This window comes from Lolium rigidum, chromosome 3 (genome assembly GCF_022539505.1).
Source record: "Lolium rigidum isolate FL_2022 chromosome 3, APGP_CSIRO_Lrig_0.1, whole genome shotgun sequence".
NCBI classification, from domain to species: domain Eukaryota; kingdom Viridiplantae; phylum Streptophyta; class Magnoliopsida; order Poales; family Poaceae; genus Lolium; species Lolium rigidum.
In genome coordinates, this window is record NC_061510.1 from 191,869,138 (window position 1) to 191,892,663 (window position 23,526).

The following is a 23,526-nucleotide window of genomic DNA, read 5'->3' on the forward strand; positions in this document are numbered from 1 at the left end:
AGCAACCTCTCCTTATCTTAGTTTTACTAGATTTTAATGTGCGCCTTGGCGCACGATCCCGTGAAGTTTGTGTCAATTTTCATTTTATAAACATCGATATAAATTAAGCAATTAATGAAGAGTGAATAATTATACGTTTAATTCTCCTTGATAAAGGGAAAAATTATTAAGTCGATGAAGAGGAGCAAAACAACATAACATATCATGTGGATTAAACACAACGGTAAATTAGAAAAATGCACTGCATATAAATGTCAAAAGTAGGAAAATATTATACACAAATATGAAAACATGGTTATGATATAACGGTGTAGTTAAACGTAGGGAAACATCAAAGAGTTTGCTTGGTAGCTTGACAATGAGTGAGAACTGATGAGGGTTGGAGAAATTATGCAAAAAAAATATAATATAATTTTGCTCCCAAATTAATTAGTCTTCTTCAACAACATGATGTGTGTATATAGGGCGTGTGTTTTGGTGGAATAATCCCGTAAAATTCACACCAATGTGATGCGTGTATATAGGGCATGTGTCTTGGCGCACGATCCCACAAAATTCACACCAATGTACATTTTATATAACGTTGATAAAAGTCAGGTGATAAGATGATAAGATGATAATACGATTTTTAGATTTTACAGAGCAGAGACAACGGAATAAAATTAGGATAAAGCCCATGAAATCATAAATAGAGTAGCACACGCTTATTTATAATCATAAAAATAGAGGAATATTCTGAGGCTCACAGACCCGGTAATCAAACATTAAATAACAAAAACTATCCGATGGGTGAAACACTATGTAAATGGTCATCAGTACAACATGTCTTACTACAGGTTGTTGACTGTATACAGTAGTCAATAGCCTATACATTGTTTGCTCATCAGATAGCCAGACTTCTCCAATAGATTGATGTATATGACATAACATTTACCAATAGAGGAAGGTCACCCTCACTTCACACTTCGTGGGTGTAGTGTTATACAACGGATCTGGAAGCTGCCATGATCAGGAGTCTGGATGGAATCTCAACGACAACCATGGCTTAATCCTAGTAAGAAAGGACGGGTATCATATTAGCCAAGGTTGAATTGTACCTAAAGAACATTTGTGCTTTCTTGGTTGTAGTCCGAGAAAGTAAATTATTTTTTGGATTGATCAATCGGTCGGTATGTATTTAATTTCCAAAAGACTCTGGTGGGAAAAGAAAGAATATATCTCACAAAGGATATGTATGGGAACATAATAATATACATGCAAGCCATCGATTATTTGATATTCTATCAATCTCTATTTTCTGGAAAATTTCACCCAACTTTTCGAAACGTATACATTTTTCAACCAGTTCATTGGTGTGTGCATTCTTTTGATCTTCTTGACATAAATTTTCACCATCAAGAAGAATGAAAAAATATAGTTACTCTTTCTCTGGGAAACATTGTCTGATATCTCACATTCAAATTTCCACAAACAATTGTGTCATCTCAGACTGTGAGTGAAAAATAGCTAGAATGATTACAGAAACACTATGTGAAAACCATGTCCTTGGAGGCATACCTCTTACCCAAACATATATCAAATCACCACTGCATAACATAGACATTAAGAAAATAACAACGTTCCTACGCCCAAGAATAAGTAACAAGTGTCCATCCAAAGTTGTAAAGAAGTTTATTGTCTATAGAAGAACTATATTCTGGACAGATCAATAAACTGACCGCTATTTGAATGTGTCCAACCAAATTGCACAAATAAATATTATATGGAAAGCCTGGAACATGGTCTACAATTTTTTATTCAGGGTGTGCGTCGAAATTATGCTTGTAGAAATACAAGACTTAATTCTAAACTCACTGCGCCAAACAGCCCAAGGAGAACCTTAATAGAAGATGTTTGAACATCAACACTGAACAGGCTAACACTTCTGAACCTTAACTCTCAATGTTAGCATGCACCCGTACTAATTTTCCAATTGCTACTGTAAACTAAACAACATGTCCATCTTTTCATATGTAGGAACTACAAAACAAAAACACCTGCAGAATTATTTTAGGGAGTTCCAACTCTGATTTTTTTTCTTCATTGGAGTATAGGGACAGAGAAGAAACAAAACATAGCTTAGCAAACCTAGCTAATTAACCATTGTTATCCCGTCGTAAATCCATCTATTGGCTAGATGCTTTGGTTCTACCGAGAACCAAAAACGGCAAGGGAATGCTAAGATAACAGACCTTATGCCAAGATAAAGGCTGGCAACCTGTACTCCAGCAGCAGCGGCGACCCAACGATAGCGGAAACATACTTCAGCATAAGCAGCGACCCAAGTGTTGCTGAAATGAATAATAGAAACATCATACAAAACATGACCTATGGGTTATATACTTTAGAACAGCATTGGCAAATGTTTGAAGGATATATGAATATGTAATATCTTACACAGGAGAAAACTCGACATAAAAATTCAACAAAAGCAACAATGGTGGCCTTTGAAACTTATTTTTCTGAAATAGAGAACCACTTAGTTATGCCATACACAGAACATTACATTTAGGATGATCAAACTAACAGAAACTATATGGTAAATTAAGAACTGAATACTTAGCTGTGCATGTTTGGATTGCTACCAAAAAATTATTTTTGATGCTGCTTAGCAAGGTTAGCAAGTAGTGCATACATGAGCGCCTAAACTCTAAATTAGTGTCCATCCTATTGGTGACAAATCACTATCGTGCAAACCAATTTGCACAATAAAAGAACATTGCAGTTTTCTTCTTCAGGGTTACTTTTGTCACAGGCTACAAATGAAGTGTTTTCTTCATCCTCACTAATAAGAATGTAGCATAATTTTATTTCAACAAATAATCAAGCAAATATGTATAGGGCATAGATGCGGATGCAGAACAACAAAAGCACATCATAGGATGGCAAAATACATCCTCAACAATGAAGATCCCAGTGTGTTAGTTTACCCAAACTAAACTCACATGCCCTGGCTGTACTGTTGGGACCTTGGGGATGTCTCCATCTTCTGTTTAAATAACCTGAAATTGATAAGTCAGTTCACCAATTTAAGGACTCAATTATAGTGGAAAAAATGGGAAATTTTATACAGAAGTAAACCAGAAAACATAATTTAGCAAGCAGAAGCAACAAAGAGCAGGAACAGATCAGCTCTGGAGTGGCACGCCTGCACAGCCGGTGAGCAGCAACTTCAAGCAACAGAGACATGGTCCACCGACCAACCTCAGACCTACCCGCAGGAGCCCAAGATGGGGGACAAATAAACTGTACTGGAAATGTGGGGGAGTAAGTAGAGATGCATAAAGACAAAAGGATACCTATATCTTGCTATCCAGGCCTGCAGGTCATCATATACTCTTCTTTGCATCAACTCCTCGAGGATAGGTTCCTTTGAATAAACAGTCATTTCTGCAGCACCAGAAAGGTAGTGTTGAAAGATTTGAGTTCCCTACAGGATATTTGGGAATAGAAGTTTAGACAAAAAGCCTGTAACCAGCCAATCACAAGGGGTTGCTACAGAACAATAAAAATTAAAAATATGAAAACTTGTATATTATCTGACATACAACTAAGTAAGTTGACCAAGTAGTGAACGGTAAGATTAGGGCTCTATTGTCCAAGGATTTCGTCTCCTCATTCCCTAACTAAGTTGTGAGCTAAACAAATATAAGTGCCAGTGCCAAGCTACTATATCTGCATGGTGCATAAGCACACAATTAATACAAAATCCAGTATTATCAGGAACGGTAAAATTAGTTCTCTAAACTATTGGGCTTAATAAGAAAGCAACTTCAAGCACCCATAAATCGGTAAAAAAAGTTTCTCTTCACAGTTCAACATAAAAACCAGGAAAATCCATGGACACATGGAGGAGGTGGAAGCACTGACCACACATGTCACCAGTGGGGAGCATAGAGCCAGGAAGGAAGATAAGAAAGTTTTGGGTCTCTTGAGTCTCGTACTCAAGGTTATTGGAACTTAAATTTTCTTTACTCCGATGATGCAAAATAAAACAATTTTGTACAACTGAAATGAGACTCAATGATCCAGGTTCTCGGTTACATAGGTTCAGTAATCCACTTTTTCACTCTTTTCTCAGTGGTCTGGAGAAAGCAAAATGAAATGCGCACAGAAATTCTATAACTAATACAGAAACAATGGCACCTCTTAGGAGACGTGTATAGGACCTTGTTGCAAAAGTGTGCAGTGTAAAAGATAACTAAATCATGCTCTCCATCGGTATAAAAAAGATTTTCCTGTACCCATGAATCTACAATGTATAAGACAAAGAAATATGGGAAGATATAGCTGCAAAGCAATCTCGTTTGAACCAACAAAAAGATCTCAAGCTTGAACTATGGTTCAAAGCGCAAAGGAAAAATTCAGAAGTTGACTGTATGAAAGAAAACTAACACCTAAGGTTCAACATTTACCTACCAAAAGAGCCAGAATTGAGGAGAATATTTCTTTTACATTGCTCCAGTCAGCCACTGCTACTAAATTTTGAACTACCCAACCAGAATATTTAACCATGATTACTATAGGTCTGTAGCTGCACATTTTTGAGTAAATTCAATGCCACGGAGATGAGCACCACGACAGCCTGCAGCCTATGTCGTGTCTCTTGACCATCAGCTGGTACTGCGCAATTCAAAACAAATTCAATGCAAAAGATATAAGTTACCTTTTTGGTGACAAAGTCTGGTAGTTGGAATGTATCACTGCAACAGCCTGCAACCTCTGTTGTGCTTCCCAACGATGGCAGCGAGTTCGGTGTTTAGCTTGAACTCTAATTATTACACATTATGAATGGTGAGTAAACAATATTAACCCGATTTCAACAATTCAGAACAAAATTTAGATACTATGAAATTCACTTTTGTTTTAAGGACCCAAATTAGTCTAATGCTTGCAGCCTGCAGTGGACTGGGCTTCCCAACCTTTGAATAGATTTTTCAGGCCCGAGCACATTATTCCCCAAATATCTGAAGGTGACGAGGAAATTATTTATAGCTATTCACTAATCAATATGATGCAACCAACTAACTACTCCAGACATAGAGCAATTCAACCCAGCATGTGACAGAAACTTGCCGTTTCAAATTTTTTGTATCATTCCAGGAAAGTCCCATGACACACATAGCCATTTTGAATCCAGAGACAATGACTCAAAGAAGGAGCTAATATAAACACATGGTCACCACTATATGCAACATAATGGCAAATGGCCAACAGGGGGAATTGTGTATGACTCAAAATGGAAAGAAACAAAGGAATTACCTAGGGAATAGAACGACGACAACTGTTAGCTTACATGTGTCTCTTGGCTGGCCATTACAATAGATGGACATCGCTTGTTTCCGGAGACTCATCCTGAGTGAAAGCAAGGATATAATATATACGTCATGAATTATCAGATTAGGAGAAGATAAAACAAATAGTTGTAGGAAAATAAATTTCCATACACTCACATGAGTGGAAGTTCTTACCTTGTCACATATTTTGTTCACTGATGTAATAGGTAAGAGTGCATCTATGTGCTTACAAAAGAACCACTGAAATAGCAATGTTCCAAGCATAAATTAATATCACACTACAGATTTTCAGCAACTGTGCTGAGTGATCTAATAGTACTCAAATAGCCAGAAAGTGCACAACTATAATCTGTGCATGGTATGATGTATTCAAGATCCATATGGACCACTTACACCCACATGAAGGTAACAAACTGTTCCGTGCCCATCTATTTTGCATGCGAAAGAATTTTTATATAAATTACTGCCAAGATTACAGCCAAAACAACATGTAACTGAAAGACATGCTCAAACAGATGCTACCGTATCTCTTCCTCCCAGTCCGAACTTCCTGATCTCACTCCCTAGTTAGACAAACCAACCATTCACTTCCAACATATCTTTCCAATTAATTTAGTCACACTTCCAATTCCAGTGTGCCATTATACTACATAAAAAAGATGCACCAGGTTGAATAAATTTAATTCAATGTGCTCCCTGATTATGGCAAGAAAAGAAACACCCTCTACCAAAACTCATCAACTCGCTGCCCTGCGATTATCAAAAGACGGATAACGAATCTGGAGCTAGGAATATCTTGCACAATTGAGACAAGGTATTTGGAGCATATGCACATGATACGGAAATTTAGAAGTAGGCTCAGATGACAGCGGGCAAAAGATGTGACTCTCGGCAGAAGAGTGCTTCTCTTCTGTGCCCAGGCCGACCTGCAAGAATATATCAACACCATGAATAGTCATATAGCGGCAATAAAGAAGCATTGTCACCATGGTAAAACCACAGAAAACATTTCAGTTGCAAAAGAACCACTAGTTTACCTCATAGGCGTTTATGTCTGGGAAAAGAACCTGCAACAATCACAAGCAGAACAAGATTACAAAATCCCATATGCTAGACATCATATAAGGTACTGAAACCATCAAAGAGAACACAGGAAAATATCAAGTTATCTGTCGAAGCATTGCAACAGCCAAGCAAAGACGGTATCAGATTTATGCAGAAGATATCATGAATACATAGCACAGTCACAAAATCAGGAGAGGCGCTATAGTGTACATATAATTAATTTTGAGCTAAGTTTCAGAAAATAGAATTTTAGAATGAATATTACATAGATCAAACTTCTCCTGCGCCCCACTCTCCTTTTCATCAAACAACCTGTAGGCATAAATATAAAAGATATAGTTAACAGAGCTGAAAGATGAGAGGATCAAACTAAACAGAAGTAGAGGAAGAGACAATGGAACAAATCTGTTGGAACAATTCAACACCTCACTCCTCATACTGCTGCCCAAGTGGACATGGCCAATAACGCCTTCACACGCATCTTCTTTCTCAACCAATAAACATGACAGTGCTCTATTAAGCGCCGGTGGGAGGGAGCGGCATGAAGGCCCCCGGTCTGCCGCCGTGCAACGAAGAGAGTCAGTGGTGGAGGGTATGGAGCTCGGGCGCCGCTTCTCGTGCGCTGAATGATGGCCGTGGGGGAGGAGACGGCGGAGGTCGATTGGGGATGGGGAGGGCGTGCGTGAGAAAGGGCTGGAGGAGGCGCAAGGTCACACCGGTGGAGATCGGCAACGGGGATTTGCAGGGCTGGAGGATGGGGCGGCCACCCGCGTAGCACAGAGGCGGCTACTCGGGCAGCGCAGCGGCGGCCGTAGTCGCCAACGCCGAGAAGCAGGGATGGGGAAGAGGTTGACGCCCGGCCACACCATGGAAGGTGAACTACGCGAGGCGGCGGCGTGAGGAGGAGGAGGAGGGCGGTGCGGGGAGAGAAGGAGAGGGAGAGAGGCATGCGGCGGCGGGGATGCGGGCGCGAGGGGAGAGGAAGGGGAGGCGGCGGGGGCGGCATGGCTGGGGGACGCGAGGCGGAGGCGGAGGGGAGAAGAACGAGCGAAGGATTGGCCAGGGTTGCGTGCTCTCTCCCCTATTTGCGCTGGGCCGGGCGGGCTTTTTACCGACCCATGGATAAAAAGTGGGTCTGCGGGAGGGCCTCAGCGCCCTGGACGGAACGACGGCCGAGATCGCGCCACGTCAGCTCGATCGGACGGCCGAAAATCCAAAGCGCTGTGAGAGCTCCATGAGGGTGCAGCAATCATACCGTGGGATACCCAATGCGCCCGGTCTTCGGCCCTGACCCATTTTCACGAGCTAAAACAACGGACAGAGAAGAGGAAAAAAGAAAGGAAACGGGAAAAAGGAGGCAAAACACTGCACAGGTCTAGTGGAAAATGGCGGAGGCGGCGAGCTCCAGCTCCGGCACCTAGCTCACGCGCAGCTCATCGACCCCTGCCGCCGCGGTCCCCGGAGACCCCGCGCCGCGGCCGGCGACCGCCACCAGCTCTGCCGAGCGGCGGCTCCACGAGCTCTCCACCCATCCCGTTCTCCCGCTAGGGTTTTCCCCGATCCCCAATCTCTGTAAGCCTCCAAGACTTCTCTCGGTAGTCTTTCTTCCGCGTTGAGCTCATGGAGTGTGCGCGTGGTCCCGGAGTGTCTGGATTCGGGGCTCACGGTCTCGGGTTTTAAACGATCTTTGTAGCTCTGCTCTCAGCTAGGGTTAGTTCGTGCAAAGCTAAGTTTTTTTCTCCGTTGGGCTCGATTTGGGCGAGCGAGCTGCGGCTGACCGGCTGTAGTGAGAATTTATAAGCTCTGGGCGCGATTGGTGGTGCAATTGGCCTATTCTGCGCAATAATTCCACCTGTAAACGTTTCGTCTTTTACCCGAATCGTGTGATTGGGATTTCCTTATATTTGGGTGTGATCTTGGGTTTAGTCGATGTGTGCACTGTCTTGTTATTCTCTGAAGAAATGGTTAGCTTTTGGTTGTACATAATTGGCCAGCGAGATGTGTGTCTTGCCAGTGTTTAGTTGATTGGTAGCATGCATTTGACTGCTGGTTTCGTTGAGCAGCGCTATTTCGTTGTATGCATGGAATTTATGTAGCCCGTAGAGACGCCCCACTCTATCATGAAGCAAAAAATACCAAACTTCTTAACTTTAGCCGTGCATAGCTATATAGTGGTACCTCGGCTGCTTTCTCCAGGGCAGCTTGAATGCATGCCATGTGTGACACCTGCTATTAATTTACATGGCATCAGATGTGTTGTGAACATGCAAATCCTGAAGAACCTTTTTTGGAAGTTCTTTTGTTGGTACCTATGTAACTATAGAGCTTTGCCTGTTTGCAGTTTACTAAACCTGCTACTCTGCATTAACAGTTTGCATTTACTAAAAAAATCATGCCACTGTATCTGTACTCAATATGCAATTTTTGACACCTGAAATCTCTCACATTTGTTTGTTTACATGAATACTGGTTTGTCTCTTACTACTTAAACCTGTTATTTGGACTATGTTTTTTTTATTTTCTTTTTTGATTGTTCTTACTCTGGTGACAGGCAGAGTTTACAATGGCTTCATCACAACATGTTGAAGTGGAGGCTGCGAAGCTACTTCAGAAGCTCATTCAGGAGTCCAAGGATGAGCCCGCCAAATTAGCAACTAAACTTTATGTGGTACGCAGTACAACCAATATGAAGAACATGAAAAACTTTGAACACAACCATAACTTTATTTCTTTGTTTGATGTTCCAGATATGTCAACATATGAAGTTAAGTGGAAAAGAGCAGTCTTTGCCATATCAGGTCATATCTAGGTAAATATTTGCTTTTGTTCTTTACTATTTTTTCCGACTTTTTCCCATCAATTTAATTGTAAGTACTTGTTAAAGTTCTACATGTGTCACTGTGTGGAGTTGGAGATGTTCTTGGACTTAAAATGCATCCTACACATCATGTTCTCTTGTTGCCATTCTTGACTTCCAAAATTGATAATTGCTGGTTTGTTGTTCCCATGTTAAAGAATTCTTCTTATTTAATATAACCATGCTATCAAACTGGGCTTCATGGGTCAGTTACTTCTCATTTCCACTTGTGGAAATAGTGTACGAGGAGGGGTCTAAACGCTGTTGTAGCGACAGAATGTCCATCAAGCGTCACTAGGTACTCCAAGGTACTACAGGGTGCTTCAGATAGTTTATGAGAGGAAAATAGGAATGAGAAGTAGAAACAGAGGTCCCTGGGTCAAAATAGTTTCAATGAGGCAGGGAAGGTGGCGAAGCTTGGTGATGGACAGTGGACAGTTTCGTGATTTATGCAGTTAACTGTTAACACACAGTATGGAGTTCAACAAAATGCGCGGGCAACATGGAGTTCAACATTCTTCCTCTCAGTGGCCTTCTCATGGAGATGGAGATTGTGGAGGGAGGGAAGTGGCGGTGGATGGCAAGAGCGAGTGGCAGAGAAGAGCAAACAAGAGGAAGATGGGAGTAGCGGGCTGTCATTCCGAGGCTTTACCCTTGATAATATTTTTCTTTGAGTTGACATTGATAGCATGTAGTTATAGATCTTGATTCTTGAGATCCTCTATTGCTATAGCAAGTTTGTGCCCAATATATTTCGAGTGCATCCCCGTTTTCATCACTTCTCCTTAGGCAATTTAAGACTGTAGCACCTTGTGCACGTCTTTTGTTTGAATCAGTCATTAATGTGTTCTGTAGCCATTGTTTTCCCCAGTATTTGAGGTAATTTTGCACCAAAAAATTAAAGATCTAAGGTCAGGGGCGGACCCAGAAAATATTCTGACTGGGGCATTTCTTTTGAGTGGGGGCACTTCTTCTACAAATTTGCAGATTTTAAGTGATTTTCGTTCAAAATATGTATAAATACAAAGGAGTTTCAAAATTTTGAGTGGGGGCCTATGCCCCCACTCAGCTGTACCTGGGTCCGCCCCTGTCTAAGGTCAACAGGAACACTCGTACTCATAACGATATTGAACGTGATATGGTTTATACTCTATAGTTGGTATCAGATGGTTTACCAAATGCATTATTTGCAACCTGTAGTAACGCAAATAGACCAATTTAGTCTACCTTTACATGACTGTTTGTAATTTCAAATGAAAGGGTTCTACGTGGAGTACTTCAGAAAGTCATATTAAAATTTCACATTCTCTGGCTTGAGTTTTGCACCATTCCTAGTTTATAAGATGTCCGTATCATATGTAATTTTCGTCTGCAGGGCCATGGAGACTGTTGTAAACCAACATGGAATTGATATGGACGCACTGCGATCATCACGAGTTCCATTTGCTGGCGGTCCGCAAGCAGTAGATTCTAGCGGTGTTCTGTCAAAGGACAAGGAGATCATTGGTAGTCAGTCTCCCATGGTTGGAAGTGATGCATCCCAGGGTAGCGGGCAAGCTGCACCATGGCAGTTTCCATCAGGTAACCAGCTTGGAAGGGAAACTTTAGTCACTGTTTTGGAGATATGAATATGTATATTTTATATTATTAGGTTCAACAGATATGACAAGTCATGGGGTATATATTCCAGGGAGGGTTCCGACAGGACAAAATAGAGGCGATGTGCGCCTTGGCGCACGACCCCGTAGAATTCGTATTGGTCTACATTTTATACAACGGTGATAAAAATCAAGTGAGAAAATGGTAATATGTTTTTTTAGTTTTTCTTTCAAGAAAACGCAAGAAATTTTGCATTCGATTTCATTGAACAGGAAGAAGACATTAGGGATACAATCTTCAGATGGAGGAACACACACGACACACATACACGATCATCCTCACCAAGCGACTACAACTTGTTAAGGAGGTGCCGTCGACTATAGACCATAACAACAATAGGCTCCTGCTCGCATGCATGGCGTCCTCCACCAGCGGAGCAATGGGTGGAAGGATATTGGATCGGGGGGGTGTACGGTCGTGGCCCGTCCAGCCCAGGTCGGCCCAGAAAGTTGCCGCCAACCTCTCGCGTAGCTAGCACCGCGCCACAACGCCTTCCACCGCTCTGAATCACTGCTGCCACTCCGCCTCGCCCAGGTCGCGCGACCCAGAAGGCGATGCTTCTTCGCACGAAGGAGCCCTGCCAGGGATAGCAGTACAAACTCAGTTCCTAATTCAAATTAGGAAACAAAATATTCAAACATAAACAAAACTTTTGTTATTTATGCACTGATTACTGAAAATAAACCAGTGGTGATTCAACTAAAAGTCTGCAACGTATATGACATTTCAGAAAAAAATGCAACTATCATCAAACTCTACATAAGGGACTCTAAACCTCTCAAAAAGGAAGTATTAATATGAAAATATTTACTTAAGCATACCCCTCCATTTAACTCTAGTTATGCAACCTGAAAATATTCAGGTCACTAAATAATAGGCAGTTGCAGATTTCCACCTTTAATTCTAATTATTAATTTATTATTTGTCAACAATCTATGCAGTGATATCTCATCGTATGAACATATTTTTATACAAAGGTTTGCTTCAGATGAGCATTATCCACTCTTATTTGTTACTTTAACATGGTAAGAAACCAAGTCATAATTAGAACACTATACTAAATGAACCTTCAGTCATGATGCTTAATATGTAAGACTGCGGCCTACATATATTGGGATTATATTAAACATGTTTAATCAGTTTAATTAATAACCTACATGTGGAACTCCACCACTTCTTTTCAAATCTTCATGGGTGCTGTTTTAGGTTGCTATTTAGAGTTCTAGACCTCTAAAAAAGCAATTAAAAAATCTCTGAGAATTACAATTTATTTTGGTGTAATTCCACTGATGTGCTAACACATTTTCCCTACATGTAATCAAAGAGTTTTCATATTATATTTAAAACAGATTTGGGCTAGCAAAAGGCACTTCATCAGCAAAGCATGCCAAAGATATTTGAAGAATTGCAGCTTGGGGTACTCAAGCTTAAATTAGCTGAGCATGAGTTGCAGCGGTGCTCCAGCCTTGTTTTCAATGTATGATCATGCTATGTATTCCACTTCCAAAGCTGACATTCCAATATACTGTATCAGCTGATCATTGCACCATATGTAGCAAAACGAACAATTATTGTTTGATTATGAATGGAATAGAGGACATGATATTTGTTTCTCATGCTTTGTGTCTACCAAAATACACATGAAAGATTAAATGTAACTTCAGCGAGGTGAATAAGCTAAGAGAGGCATTACGGCTGGGTTCACCCGTGGAAATGAGGTCGCCCTCACTAAAGAAGAAGGAGCGCCATGGACAGCACCAGGACTAAGGCCATCCTCTTCAACTAACATGGCATACGTCTAAGCCAACCACCACGCAAGCCGACAGTCTGATGGGAAAGTGATGGTCATTGACTCTAAGCTGGCTACAAACAACAGACGTGCATCAATCATTAACCCTTCCAATAAAAATATCAATCTGAAAAGAAACATAGCGCTGCATATACAGCGCAAGGCTCATAGTTTTCTCACCAGGTAAGTTAAATAGAAGCATCTAATACAAAAGAGATTTTGTGTGCTCTTGAAATCAGCCTGGGAAGAGAGGCACACCACCACCATGGCCACAGCTCGGCCAAGCTTCCTTCACACGAGTTGCCTTTATTTGTCTCCCACGTCCTTGTATGCTAACTCCCTTCACAAAGACTACTGGAATGAAACAGATCCATCAAAACAACAGTTAAAATTGTGGCATCTCAATTAGTGTGTGAACCATTCAAATAAGACTTGTTAGTAAAGCTTAGATGGTACAACAAAGAGGCGATCTGATTATTTTTCAGTCTAATAGAATAGTTCTTCTCGTTTAAGAGAAAATTTAGTTAAAAAAAAATCAAAATGTGAGAACACATTGTAGAAATATGGAGCATCCAGAATAAAAAGAGAAGAGATAATGAAGAATGGAACTTGTAACTTCGATGTGACTGAAAAGCGGAACAATCTCCCTGTTGTCTATTTACCAAACCAGATGATACAGATGAAAGAGGAAAAATTCCCAATTTACATGATACATACGATTTGTCTATCTTGTATATCAAAGCCACAAGAAATAAGATAGAATAAATAGCCTGCAAGAACAATGCCTTACTCTATTTGCATTGAAGTCATCTGGATGACTGGATTAGTCACTCATATCTGGTATGACGTAATCAAATTTTTATTGGGTACCAATGTAACATGCCTTAGGCTTTGGCGGTTCTTCGTTGAAAATATCTGACCAACAGAAAGTAAACAACAATGCTCGTTACTGGAAGTGGGATGATTAATTTGTAGCTGATAAAATCGAGCATATCAAAAGCAGAGCAAAAGACTTGATATTACAACAGGATCAAGCAAAACCTCTGAAGTGTCAGGACTAGACACAAGGTATATACTGGTACCATAATAATACTTCATCAGAGAGGCAAACAGAACACAAATAACACATTTAAATCTGCATTCGACCATCCATTCAAGTAACAGAATCTAGATGAATTGTAACATGATGTTTTTTAAAGCTTTCTTGTATGGAGCTACAACAAATCGTATTGGAGTGCCTTATGTACCTGTTCTTGAGTCTTTGTCCTTCCGAATTCCATGGCCAGCTCCCCTTCTAGATTTATTCGGTTGAAGCTTACTGAACAATATAAAACATGACATGAGTTATAACAGCGAGGAAAAATGTGCCACTTCCAGTAAATTTTTCTTCAGTAAATCAGTCAGCTAGCAGTCGATCCCAAAAATAGAATTTATTAGCTTAGCAATTCGAAATGAATTTAATTTCTATCAGAATGGTAAGGTAGACCATCATCTGAAATATGTAAATTGGTCCTGCTGAAATTTTTCCTCTTAAATCCTTACAAAATTCGAAACAAAAATTTCATACTGTAACTTATACTGATACCTCACCAGTTCTTTGCGTGTGAATGGTGCAATACTATAATATTTTTTTACAACAGATTTGTGAACCCTCTAGGCTCTAATCCATGCTATAGAAGCTTTGTCTAAGAGTAATAAGATGGGGACAGGGTGCTTGCTCACCTCACGCGACGATGTGGCCGAGGGGCATCTAAGATGCTAGTCAGTGGAGCTTGTCACCCTTGGGTGTGCAGTAGAAGAGGCCGCGGGCTGCAATTTATCTCCGAAGTTTAGGAGGAGCACCTACATTAGTAAGATGTAGAAAATGGGAGAGCTCTATTAGCTAGCCAAGTGAATCGTTATTCATATCCACCATACCAAATTTTATTGATAGTACAAAGAATGCCTCAAACCATGACTTTCCAGTACCTAGCATGAGTCTACTCACGGCAACGGCTAAAACTAAAGTACATAGGAACGTACATATTTCTGACTACTAACACATCATAACCGAACAAGAATAGTATGCAGTGAAGTCCTAGCAATACTACGTTCCTAAAAGGGAAGGTGAAACCTTGACACTTCTTTTCTTTGTACAACATAAATAACCATGATTCATTTCTAGAGAAGGATCAATAATTAGAACGCTGAACCTCACCTGCGAAAGTCCCATACCTGCTTTATTATTGAAGTTATAACATAATTCGAATCAATAAGCTTTTGATATGTTTTAGCTCTCCAAATGGTAATTCATAGGAAGAAATCAAATAGAAGGGATATCCACATACGGCCTGCAGATTTAAGTAAAGTGCATTGATGTCAAATAGCCAATTGAAGGTCCAGTAGCGAAGACAAACATAACCTAAAATATCTATGGCACCTTGGAATAAAATCATTAGATCTCCTAATATATGGAGTATCTAAGGGAGCATGGGAGAATGGGAGCACACTTACAACAAATCATACAATCACCACCAATGCTGGTCGTTGCTACTACCGACATCAGAATCATACAAGCATGCTCCAGGTAGAAGGTTTGGTGATAGATGATTAATTCTAGCTCAATCAGCAAAACTAAATCACAATACAAAAATGATTTCATGCAAATTAAGATCGTCCGAGAGCCTGCATAGTTACTTTACCTTCCCAACAATACGCTTTACGTAGTCAAGGCGTAGATCGCTGATAAGCACCCACATGGTCACCAAATAGGAAAGTTCATGGTACAATATCAGTCGATAGGTAGACATTTATCAGAACCTATAGACAGTGTTTTCTCGTAGCGCATTAGATCTTGCAGGTTAACATGAAACTAACGGCTGATAAAACTCTTCTAGGTAGCCTGAGCATCGAACATCTGTAGTTGTCATATGCAGACATCTGGATGTAGCTGCTTGAGATCCTAGTCCTGCTATTAATTTTGAACAATCAGATCTTGTTTTTTCTAAACCGGTAGGTATCAAGAAATTAAATAACGGATAGAAAGCTGACCACATTAGTACAAAAGCAAAACACCTGTTATCAAGTACTGACAATGCTTGCACCTCGGTCATATAAACGCTGCAGGCACTAAAAACTCCAATAAAAAGGGGCATGTAAAATATACGGAGAAATAGTAGCGTTCATGCACTTCAGCGACCGTGGCATGGTATGGTGCCCCAGCCATACCATGCGCAAGCAGCTCACCCGAAGAGCTGCACATATCTATGTCTGAAGCGGAGAGCCGGAGCAAGGATGGACCAAAGCGCTCTATCCATTTCATTAAAACCCTCTAGCATTTGCACTGTTGTTCATAGTATTCAGCGTCAACATCCTTAGGGTCTTGACCTGCCGATAAAATCCAATGTGTATTAAAAAGTGAAAGAGGCAAAGAGATCAAACATTGTCAGGTCTAATAAGTCAAGAAGATCTGTACCGAAAAAAAGATGAGGAATGGCAATGCATGGAATTAACGGAGCATGCATAGATGGTTGCAATTGTTGTTCTTCTGACACTCCAGGTATAACTCATATGAAATCAACTTAAAAATCACGGTATTAATAAAGGGGAGGTAGTTTGTTATTAGTCCCAGTTTCTACCGAAGTATCTCTATATGAAAACCGTACAAACATAATCTGATAAAAGAAAAGGAGCACACAAAGATCGTACTAAAAATCCTCTGACCATACACCCATCTTAATGTTTTATCTCAATTTAACATAAATTGTCTTTATGCTTTTTCTCTTCGTTTAACTGCTGGAGATGTAGGCGAACCAATAATTCTCAAAGATATGAAAATTATACAGCGAGCAATCACAAAATCAGTAACCACATATGCATACAAAGAAACAATGTTGAGCAAACAATAAGCGGCCCTCCTGCTTTCTTCTCATAACAGTTCAACTGAATTAATATATATAAATAGACCGCCTAACCTGAAAATGTCAATCAACACATGCATGATACATCACGGATCCTACTGCGACAATAACCTGATCAAAGAAAAAAAGAGAGGAGGAGGTCTGACACGAGAAATTACTACTTTGACATAGACAGGAAGAGTGCAATTGATGAAGCATGAAAAGAAAAACACATTCAAGGCCGATGCTAGAGGTTAGAAATCTGGATACAAATGTTACCTTATTTGAATCCATTTTGAGATGAGGAACACCAAACAATGGAATCAATAATCCTAGTGAACTGTCATCAAGAGAATAGCTCTAATGGGTGATAGGAAGAACATATACCGTTTTCATTTTGTGGCTTTGCCTTGTTTCTTTGCCCGCCTTTATACCCTGGTTCTGCACCACCCAAAATAAACATAAAGAAAAAATTTATTAGTACAAGATCACTTGTCCTCGCCGACATCACAATTCAGGCCTAATGTACCAAAGTAGCAGAGCAACACAACCCTTAGTAAATTGAGCATATGTTTAAGCAATTTACAGGAAATACAATATAGTATACCAAGACACATGCATGGGTATCAATTAAAAGCATATACCTGATTATTTCCAAGTGGCGGTACTCACCTACCGTGGGGAGGATTTCATATGTTGTTTATAATCGAGCCTACAGACAAAAATAAATTATTATAGGCAGTAAATACAAGAGTAGGTAATCTAGCGAGCAATATTGAATAATTAGAAACTTTCTGGTCGAATAATTATCCTGATAGTGTAAGACATACAGTGGCGTTTCGAGCACTAAAGCACTGAACAATTAGGAATTTCTGGTCAAATAACCTTTGTATTAAAATCAATCATTTTCTCACAATTTATGTTGTTGAGCCTAGCTGAGCAATCCGAACGGTGCATGGTTTTGTCAAAGCCCTTAGCACTCATCTCCGATACTAAAATTGCATAAGAAGCTAGTTGAGAAAATATTTAAACCTATTTCTAGATAGCGAGATAGTATTCAACAACATGCAGTCCTTGGGGACAAATAACAATGTTGAAGCCCATCTCATTGCCCACTGCTCTCAGTCCAAGCTCTCAAGTACAAAGACCAATCAGAACATGCTTTAAGCAGAAATAGCGAGAAAAATGTTACCAATACACCGGCTTTAGTGCATGTGACTTGTGCCTCCGGAAGAACAACAATTCTATACATCCTAGCCACCATAAGTGCTAATCCGTCGCCATTTTCATCTGCAACATAAATCTAGCAAATAGTAGTAGGGAAATTATTGGAATGACAAGAGAAATTGTGAAACTGAAGTGATCTATCCAATAAGAGAAAAGAAGCACCCAAAGATCAGACTAAAATATTATCCAATATCTAAATAAACTTGAATACCCGTAAGCATACCCTTCCATATAATCTAAAGCGCCTTCAAGCTTTCCCTATGATTCTTCACTGGAGGGGATGTCGGAAACATTTAATCATTTGATCTAGAAAAATAAATGCCGACAATTCAAAATTCAATAACCATGTCAGCATAAAGATAAGTAATGCTGACTAAACACTAACCAACTCACAAATTACAGGTCCCAATAAACGCAAACATCAAACAGTAAATCCATCATTCCCATTTTATAGTTTTTAAACCAGAAGGGACTTAAATATGGGACAATGCATGCAAACATAACAAAAAAATTCCAAAGAGACATATATTGTGGTTCAGTTTGAGAACTAAAATACTTGCCTCAGCGTTCTCCTTGAAAACTAAACAGACATGAATTTCCATCCCTCCATCAAAATTAAAATACATGTCTCATCTTACAGCATTCTTATTCCTACAAAACCTTCAAACCTGAAGCAAAAATGTACAGATATAACTAAAATTCTCGAGACTAAAATGCATGAGTATTTGCGGTTTAAAATTATGAAACTAAAATACTCGGTTTTGATTCTTTTGATTATGAAACAAAATTCGAGAACAACCTGCTTAAATTTTGCTTGGAAAATTGAGAAGAGCCTACTTGGAATTTTACCAAACACCTTGTAGGCATAATACACAGAATCTGCACACACATATAAGATTTAGAGGGATTAAATAGAGAGAGGAGGAAGAGAAGGAAGAGGAAAACCATGAGGAAGAGAAGATCATGAGCACCTTCGTTCCATGTGAGGCTGAACATTTACCTAAAAAAGTTGTGAGGCTGGACGTGCGAGCATCCGAACGTGCACTCCATCGGGCCCGATGGGAAAGCTTGGAGGTCGGGGCTCACGTTCTTCCTCCTTGCCGCCATCTGGTGGTGCTACTTGGAACCCTACCTCATAGCGGGGCAGCGTGCGAGGGGCTCGGTGCCGAGGAGTGGTTTCCCGCTGCCCTCTCCACGGGCATGAAATCGATCGCCGCCGGTGCACCTGCCCATCCGCCGCGCGCGACGCAGTCATGCAAGATCGACGGAGCCGCGCGCGATGTGCGCGCACGCGTGCGCCGACGAACGGGCATGCCGCGCCGCCATGAATCGTGGGCAACCGGCGCCGGCTCCGTCGTCGCTGGAGCATCGGATGGAACAGAGGAGGTTGAGATGGTGGTGGGGGAGGAGGTGAGAGGAGGGTTGGCGGCGGCTACGTAGAGCACGAAGGCGAGTTGGGGTTGGAGGAGGGAGAGAGGAACGTGGGTGGCGGCTGGAGCGCGATGGGGAAGAAGGGCGAGGCGGCTGCGATGGGGAAGAAGGGCGAGGCGGCTGCGATGGGGATTGGGGAGAATTTTCTAGGGTTTGGCTGGGAGCTCTAGTTTTGTCTCGCACAGGACCGGCCACCTCCAGTCACACGACGACGCGTGGCCCAATCCTTGAGACGAAGCGAGCGAGCGCTCCAGCCCTTGCGCGCCTAGTGGCGTATCGTGGATGGCCTTAGAGAGCCCCATGGGGGTGCAGCAATCATACCTTTAGATGTTTTGTTGTGCCAAGTAAAGTCGTTGATAGAAAGGTTGATACTAGATTTGGATTACTGCGCAGAAACAGATTTCTTTGCTGTCACGAATCTGGGTAAAATTATCTGTAGGTAGCTCAGAAAATTAAGCCAATTTACGTGCATGATACTCAGATATGTACGCAACTTTCATTCAATTTGGGCATTTTCATTTGAGCAAGTATGGTGGCCTAATAAAATCCATCTTTACGGATCGTTCTGTTTTGACAGATTCTGCCTTTTATTTCGCATTGCCTCTTTTGCTATGTTGGATGAATTTCTTTGATCCATTAATGTCCAGTGGCTTTATGCAATGTCCAGAAGTGTTAAGAATGATTGTGTCACCTCTGAACATGTTAATTTTTATTGTGCACTAACCCTCTAATGAGTTGTTTCGTGTTTGGTGTGGAGGAAGTTTTCAAGGATCAAGAGAGGAGTATGATACAATATGATCAAGGAGAGTGAAAGCTCTAAGCTTGGGGATGCCCCGGTGGTTCACCCCTGCATATTCTAAGAAGACTCAAGCGTCTAAGCTTGGGGATGCCCAAGGCATCCCCTTCTTCATCGACAACATTATCAGGTTCCTTCTCTTGAAACTATATTTTTATTCGGTCACATCTTATGTACTTTACTTGGAGCGTCTGTTTGTTTTTGTTTTTGTTTGAATAAATTCTTGTGTGGGAGAGAGACACGCTCCGCTGGTTCGTATGAACACATGTGTTCTTAGCCTTTAATTTTCATGGCGAAGGTTGAAACTGCTTCGTTAAATTGTTATATGGTTGGAATTGGAAAATGCTACATGTAGTAATTAGTAAAATGTCTTGAATAATGTGATACTTGGCAATTGTTGTGCTCATGTTTAAGCTCTTGCATCATATACTTTGCACCCATTAATGAAGAAATACATAGAGCATGCTAAAATTTGGTTTGCATATTTGGTCTCTCTAAGGTCTAGATAATTTCTAGTATTGAGTTTGAACAACAAGGAAGACGGTGTAGAGTCTTATAATGTTTACAATATGTCTTTTATGTGAGTTTTGCTGCACCGGTTCATCCTTGTGTTTGTTTCAAACAACCTTGCTAGCCTAAGCCTTGTATCGAGAGGGAGTACTTCTCATGCATCCAAAATCCTTGAGCCAACCACTATGCCATTTGTGTCCACCAGACCTACCTACTACATGGTATTTCTCCGCCATTCCAAAGTAAATTGCTTGAAGTGCTACCTTTAAATTTCTATCCTCTACCTTTACAATATATAGCTCATGGGACAAATAGCTTAAAAACTATTGTGGTATTGAATATGTACTTATGCATTTTATTTCTTATAAGTTGCTTGTTGTGCGATAACCATGTTCCTGGGGACGCCATCAACTACTCTTTGTTGAAAATCATGTGAGTTGCTATGCATGTTCGTCTTGTCTGAAGTAAGAGAGATCTACCACCTTAATGGTTGGAGCATGCATATTGTTAGAGAAGAACATTGGGCCGCTAACTAAAGCCATGATTCATGGTGGAAGTTTCAGTTTTGGACATATATCCTCAATCTCATATGAGAATAATAATTGTTGCCACATGCTTATGCATTAAAGAGGAGTCCATTATCTGTTGTCCATGTTGTCCCGGTATGGATGTCTAAGTTGAGAATAATCAAAAGCGAGAAATCCAAAATGCGAGCTTTCTCCTTAGACCTTTGTACAGGCGGCATGGAGGTACCCCATTGTGACACTTGGTTAAAACATGTGTATTGCGATGATCCGGTAGTCCAAGCTAATTAGGACAAGGTGCGGGCACTATTAGTATACTATGCATGAGGCTTGCAACTTGTAAGATATAATTTACATGATACATATGCTTTATTACTACCGTTGACAAAATTGTTTCATGTTTTCAAAATCAAAGCTCTAGCACAAATATAGCAATCGATGCTTTTCCTCTTTGAAGGACCTTTCTTCTACTTTTATTGTTGAGTCAGTTCACCTATTTCTCTCCACCCCAAGAAGCAAACACTTGTGTGAACTGTGCATTGATTCCTACATACTTGCATATTGCACTTGTTATATTACTCTATGTTGACAATATCCATGAGATATACATGTTATAAGTTGAAAGCAACCGCTAAAACTTCATCTTCCTTTGTGTTGCTTCAATACCTCTACTTTGAATTATTGCTTTATGAGTTAACTCTTATGCAAGACTTATTGATGCTTGTCTTTAAGTACTATTCATGAAAAATCTTTGCTTTATGATTCAGTTGTTTACTCATGTCATTACCATTGTTTTGATCGCTGCATTCATTACATATGTTTACAATATGATCAAGTTTATGATGGCATGTCACTCCGTAAATTATCTTTGTTATCGTTTTACCCGCTCGGGACGAGCGAGAACTAAGCTTGGGGATGCTGATACGTCTCCGACGTATCGATAATTTCTTATGTTCCATGCCACATTATTGATGTTATCTACATGTTTTATGCACACTTTATGTCATATTCGTGCATTTTCCGGAACTAACCTATTAACAAGATGCCGAAGTGCCGGTTCTGTTTTCTCGCTGTTTTTGGTTTCGTAAATCCTAGTAACGAAATATTCTCGGAATCGGACGAAATCAACGCCCGGGTTCCTATTTTTCCCGGAACCATCCAGAACACCCGAGAGCCGCCGGATGGAAGCCCCAGGGGCCCCACACCACACCGGCGCGGCCGAGAGGGGGCCGCGCCGCCCTATGGTGTGGTGGCCCCAGGCCCCCTCCGAGGCTGTCCTTCCGCCTATTTAAAGCCTCCGTCGCGAAAACCCTATTACGTTCGACGAAACCCACAGAAACCTTCCAGAGCCGCCGCCATCGCGAAGCCAAGATCTGGGGGACAGGAGTCTCTGTTCCGGCACGCCGCCGGAACGGGGAAGTGCCCCGGAAGGCTTCTCCATCGACACCGCTGCCATCTCCACCGCCATCTTCATCACCGCTGCTGCTCCCATGAGGAGGGAGTAGTTCTCCATCAAGGCTCGGGGCTGTACCGGTAGCTATGTGGTTCATCTCTCTCCTATGTACTTCAGTACAATAATCTCATGAGCTGCCTTACATGATTGAGATTCATATGATGATGCTTGTAATCTAGATGTCATTATGCTAGTCAAGTGAGTTTTACTTATGTGATCTCCGGAGACTCCTTGTCCCACGTGTCTAAAGGTGACAGTGTGTGCACCGTGTGGGTCTCTTAGGCTATATTTCACAGAATACTTATTCACTGTTATGAAGAGCATAGTGAAGTGCTTATTTATATCTCTTTATGATTGCAATGTGTTTTGTATCACAATTTATTTATGTGCTACTCTAGCAATGTTATTAAAGTAGTTTTATTCCTCCTGCACGGTGTAATGGTGACAGTGTGTGCATTTGTGTTAGTACTTGGCGTATGCTATGATTATGATCTCTTGTAGATTATGAAGTTAACTATTGCTATGATGGTATTGATGTGATCTATTCCTCCTACATAGTGTGAAGGTGACAGTGTGCATACTATGTTAGTACTTGGTTTAGTCGAATTGATCTTTCATGCACTCTAAGGTTATTTAAATATGAACATTGAATTGTGGAGCTTGTTAACTCCGGCATTGAGGGTTCGTGTAATCCTACGCAATGTGTTCATCATCCAACAAGAGTGTAGAGTATGCATTTATCTATTCGTTATGTGATCAAAGTTGAGAGTGTCCACTAGTGAAAGTCTATTCCCTAGGCCTTGTTCCTAAATATCGCTATCGCTGCTTGTTTACTTGTTTTACTGCGTTACTACTGCTACCATATTACCACCATCAACCATACGCCAGCAAGCTATTTTCTGGCACCGTTGCTACTGCTCATACTTATTCATACCACCTGTATCTCACTATCTCTTCGCCGAACTAGTGCACCTATTAGGTGTGTTGGGGACACAAGAGAA

The 23,526-nt window shown here is 40.8% G+C and overlaps 1 protein-coding gene and 2 long non-coding RNA genes across 9 annotated transcripts; 1 reads left to right on the forward strand and 2 right to left on the reverse strand.

Moving 5' to 3' along the window:
- Positions 1–662: 662 nt before the first annotated feature.
- Positions 663–7,297, reverse strand: LOC124702838. 7 transcript variants are annotated; one of them, XR_007002726.1, is made up of 10 exons: positions 6,827–7,292; positions 6,667–6,713; positions 6,374–6,403; positions 5,511–6,262; positions 5,302–5,394; positions 4,706–4,810; positions 3,339–3,469; positions 2,437–3,041; positions 2,232–2,330; positions 663–1,051 (listed from the first exon to the last, which is right to left on the reverse strand). It is a non-coding gene; the product is annotated as an uncharacterized LOC124702838 (long non-coding RNA). The 7 variants fall into 7 exon arrangements; XR_007002729.1 differs by having other exon boundaries at positions 2,970–3,041; positions 6,827–7,289; XR_007002727.1 differs by having other exon boundaries at positions 2,985–3,041; positions 6,827–7,287.
- Positions 7,298–7,767: 470 nt separating this feature from the next.
- On the forward strand, positions 7,768–11,040 carry LOC124695930 (chromatin structure-remodeling complex protein SYD-like). Its single transcript, XM_047228731.1, has 5 exons — positions 7,768–7,973; positions 8,953–9,069; positions 9,149–9,210; positions 10,634–10,839; positions 10,910–11,040. The coding sequence occupies exons 2-5, from the start codon at positions 8,965–8,967 to the stop codon at positions 11,038–11,040; spliced, it is 504 nt and encodes a 167-aa protein (XP_047084687.1). The 5' UTR covers positions 7,768–7,973; positions 8,953–8,964.
- Positions 11,041–12,892: 1,852 nt separating this feature from the next.
- LOC124699459 lies at positions 12,893–14,553 on the reverse strand. Its single transcript, XR_007001399.1, has 4 exons — positions 14,429–14,553; positions 13,954–14,024; positions 13,497–13,621; positions 12,893–13,060 (listed from the first exon to the last, which is right to left on the reverse strand). It is a non-coding gene; the product is annotated as an uncharacterized LOC124699459 (long non-coding RNA).
- Between the last annotated feature and the right edge of the window lie 8,973 nt (positions 14,554–23,526).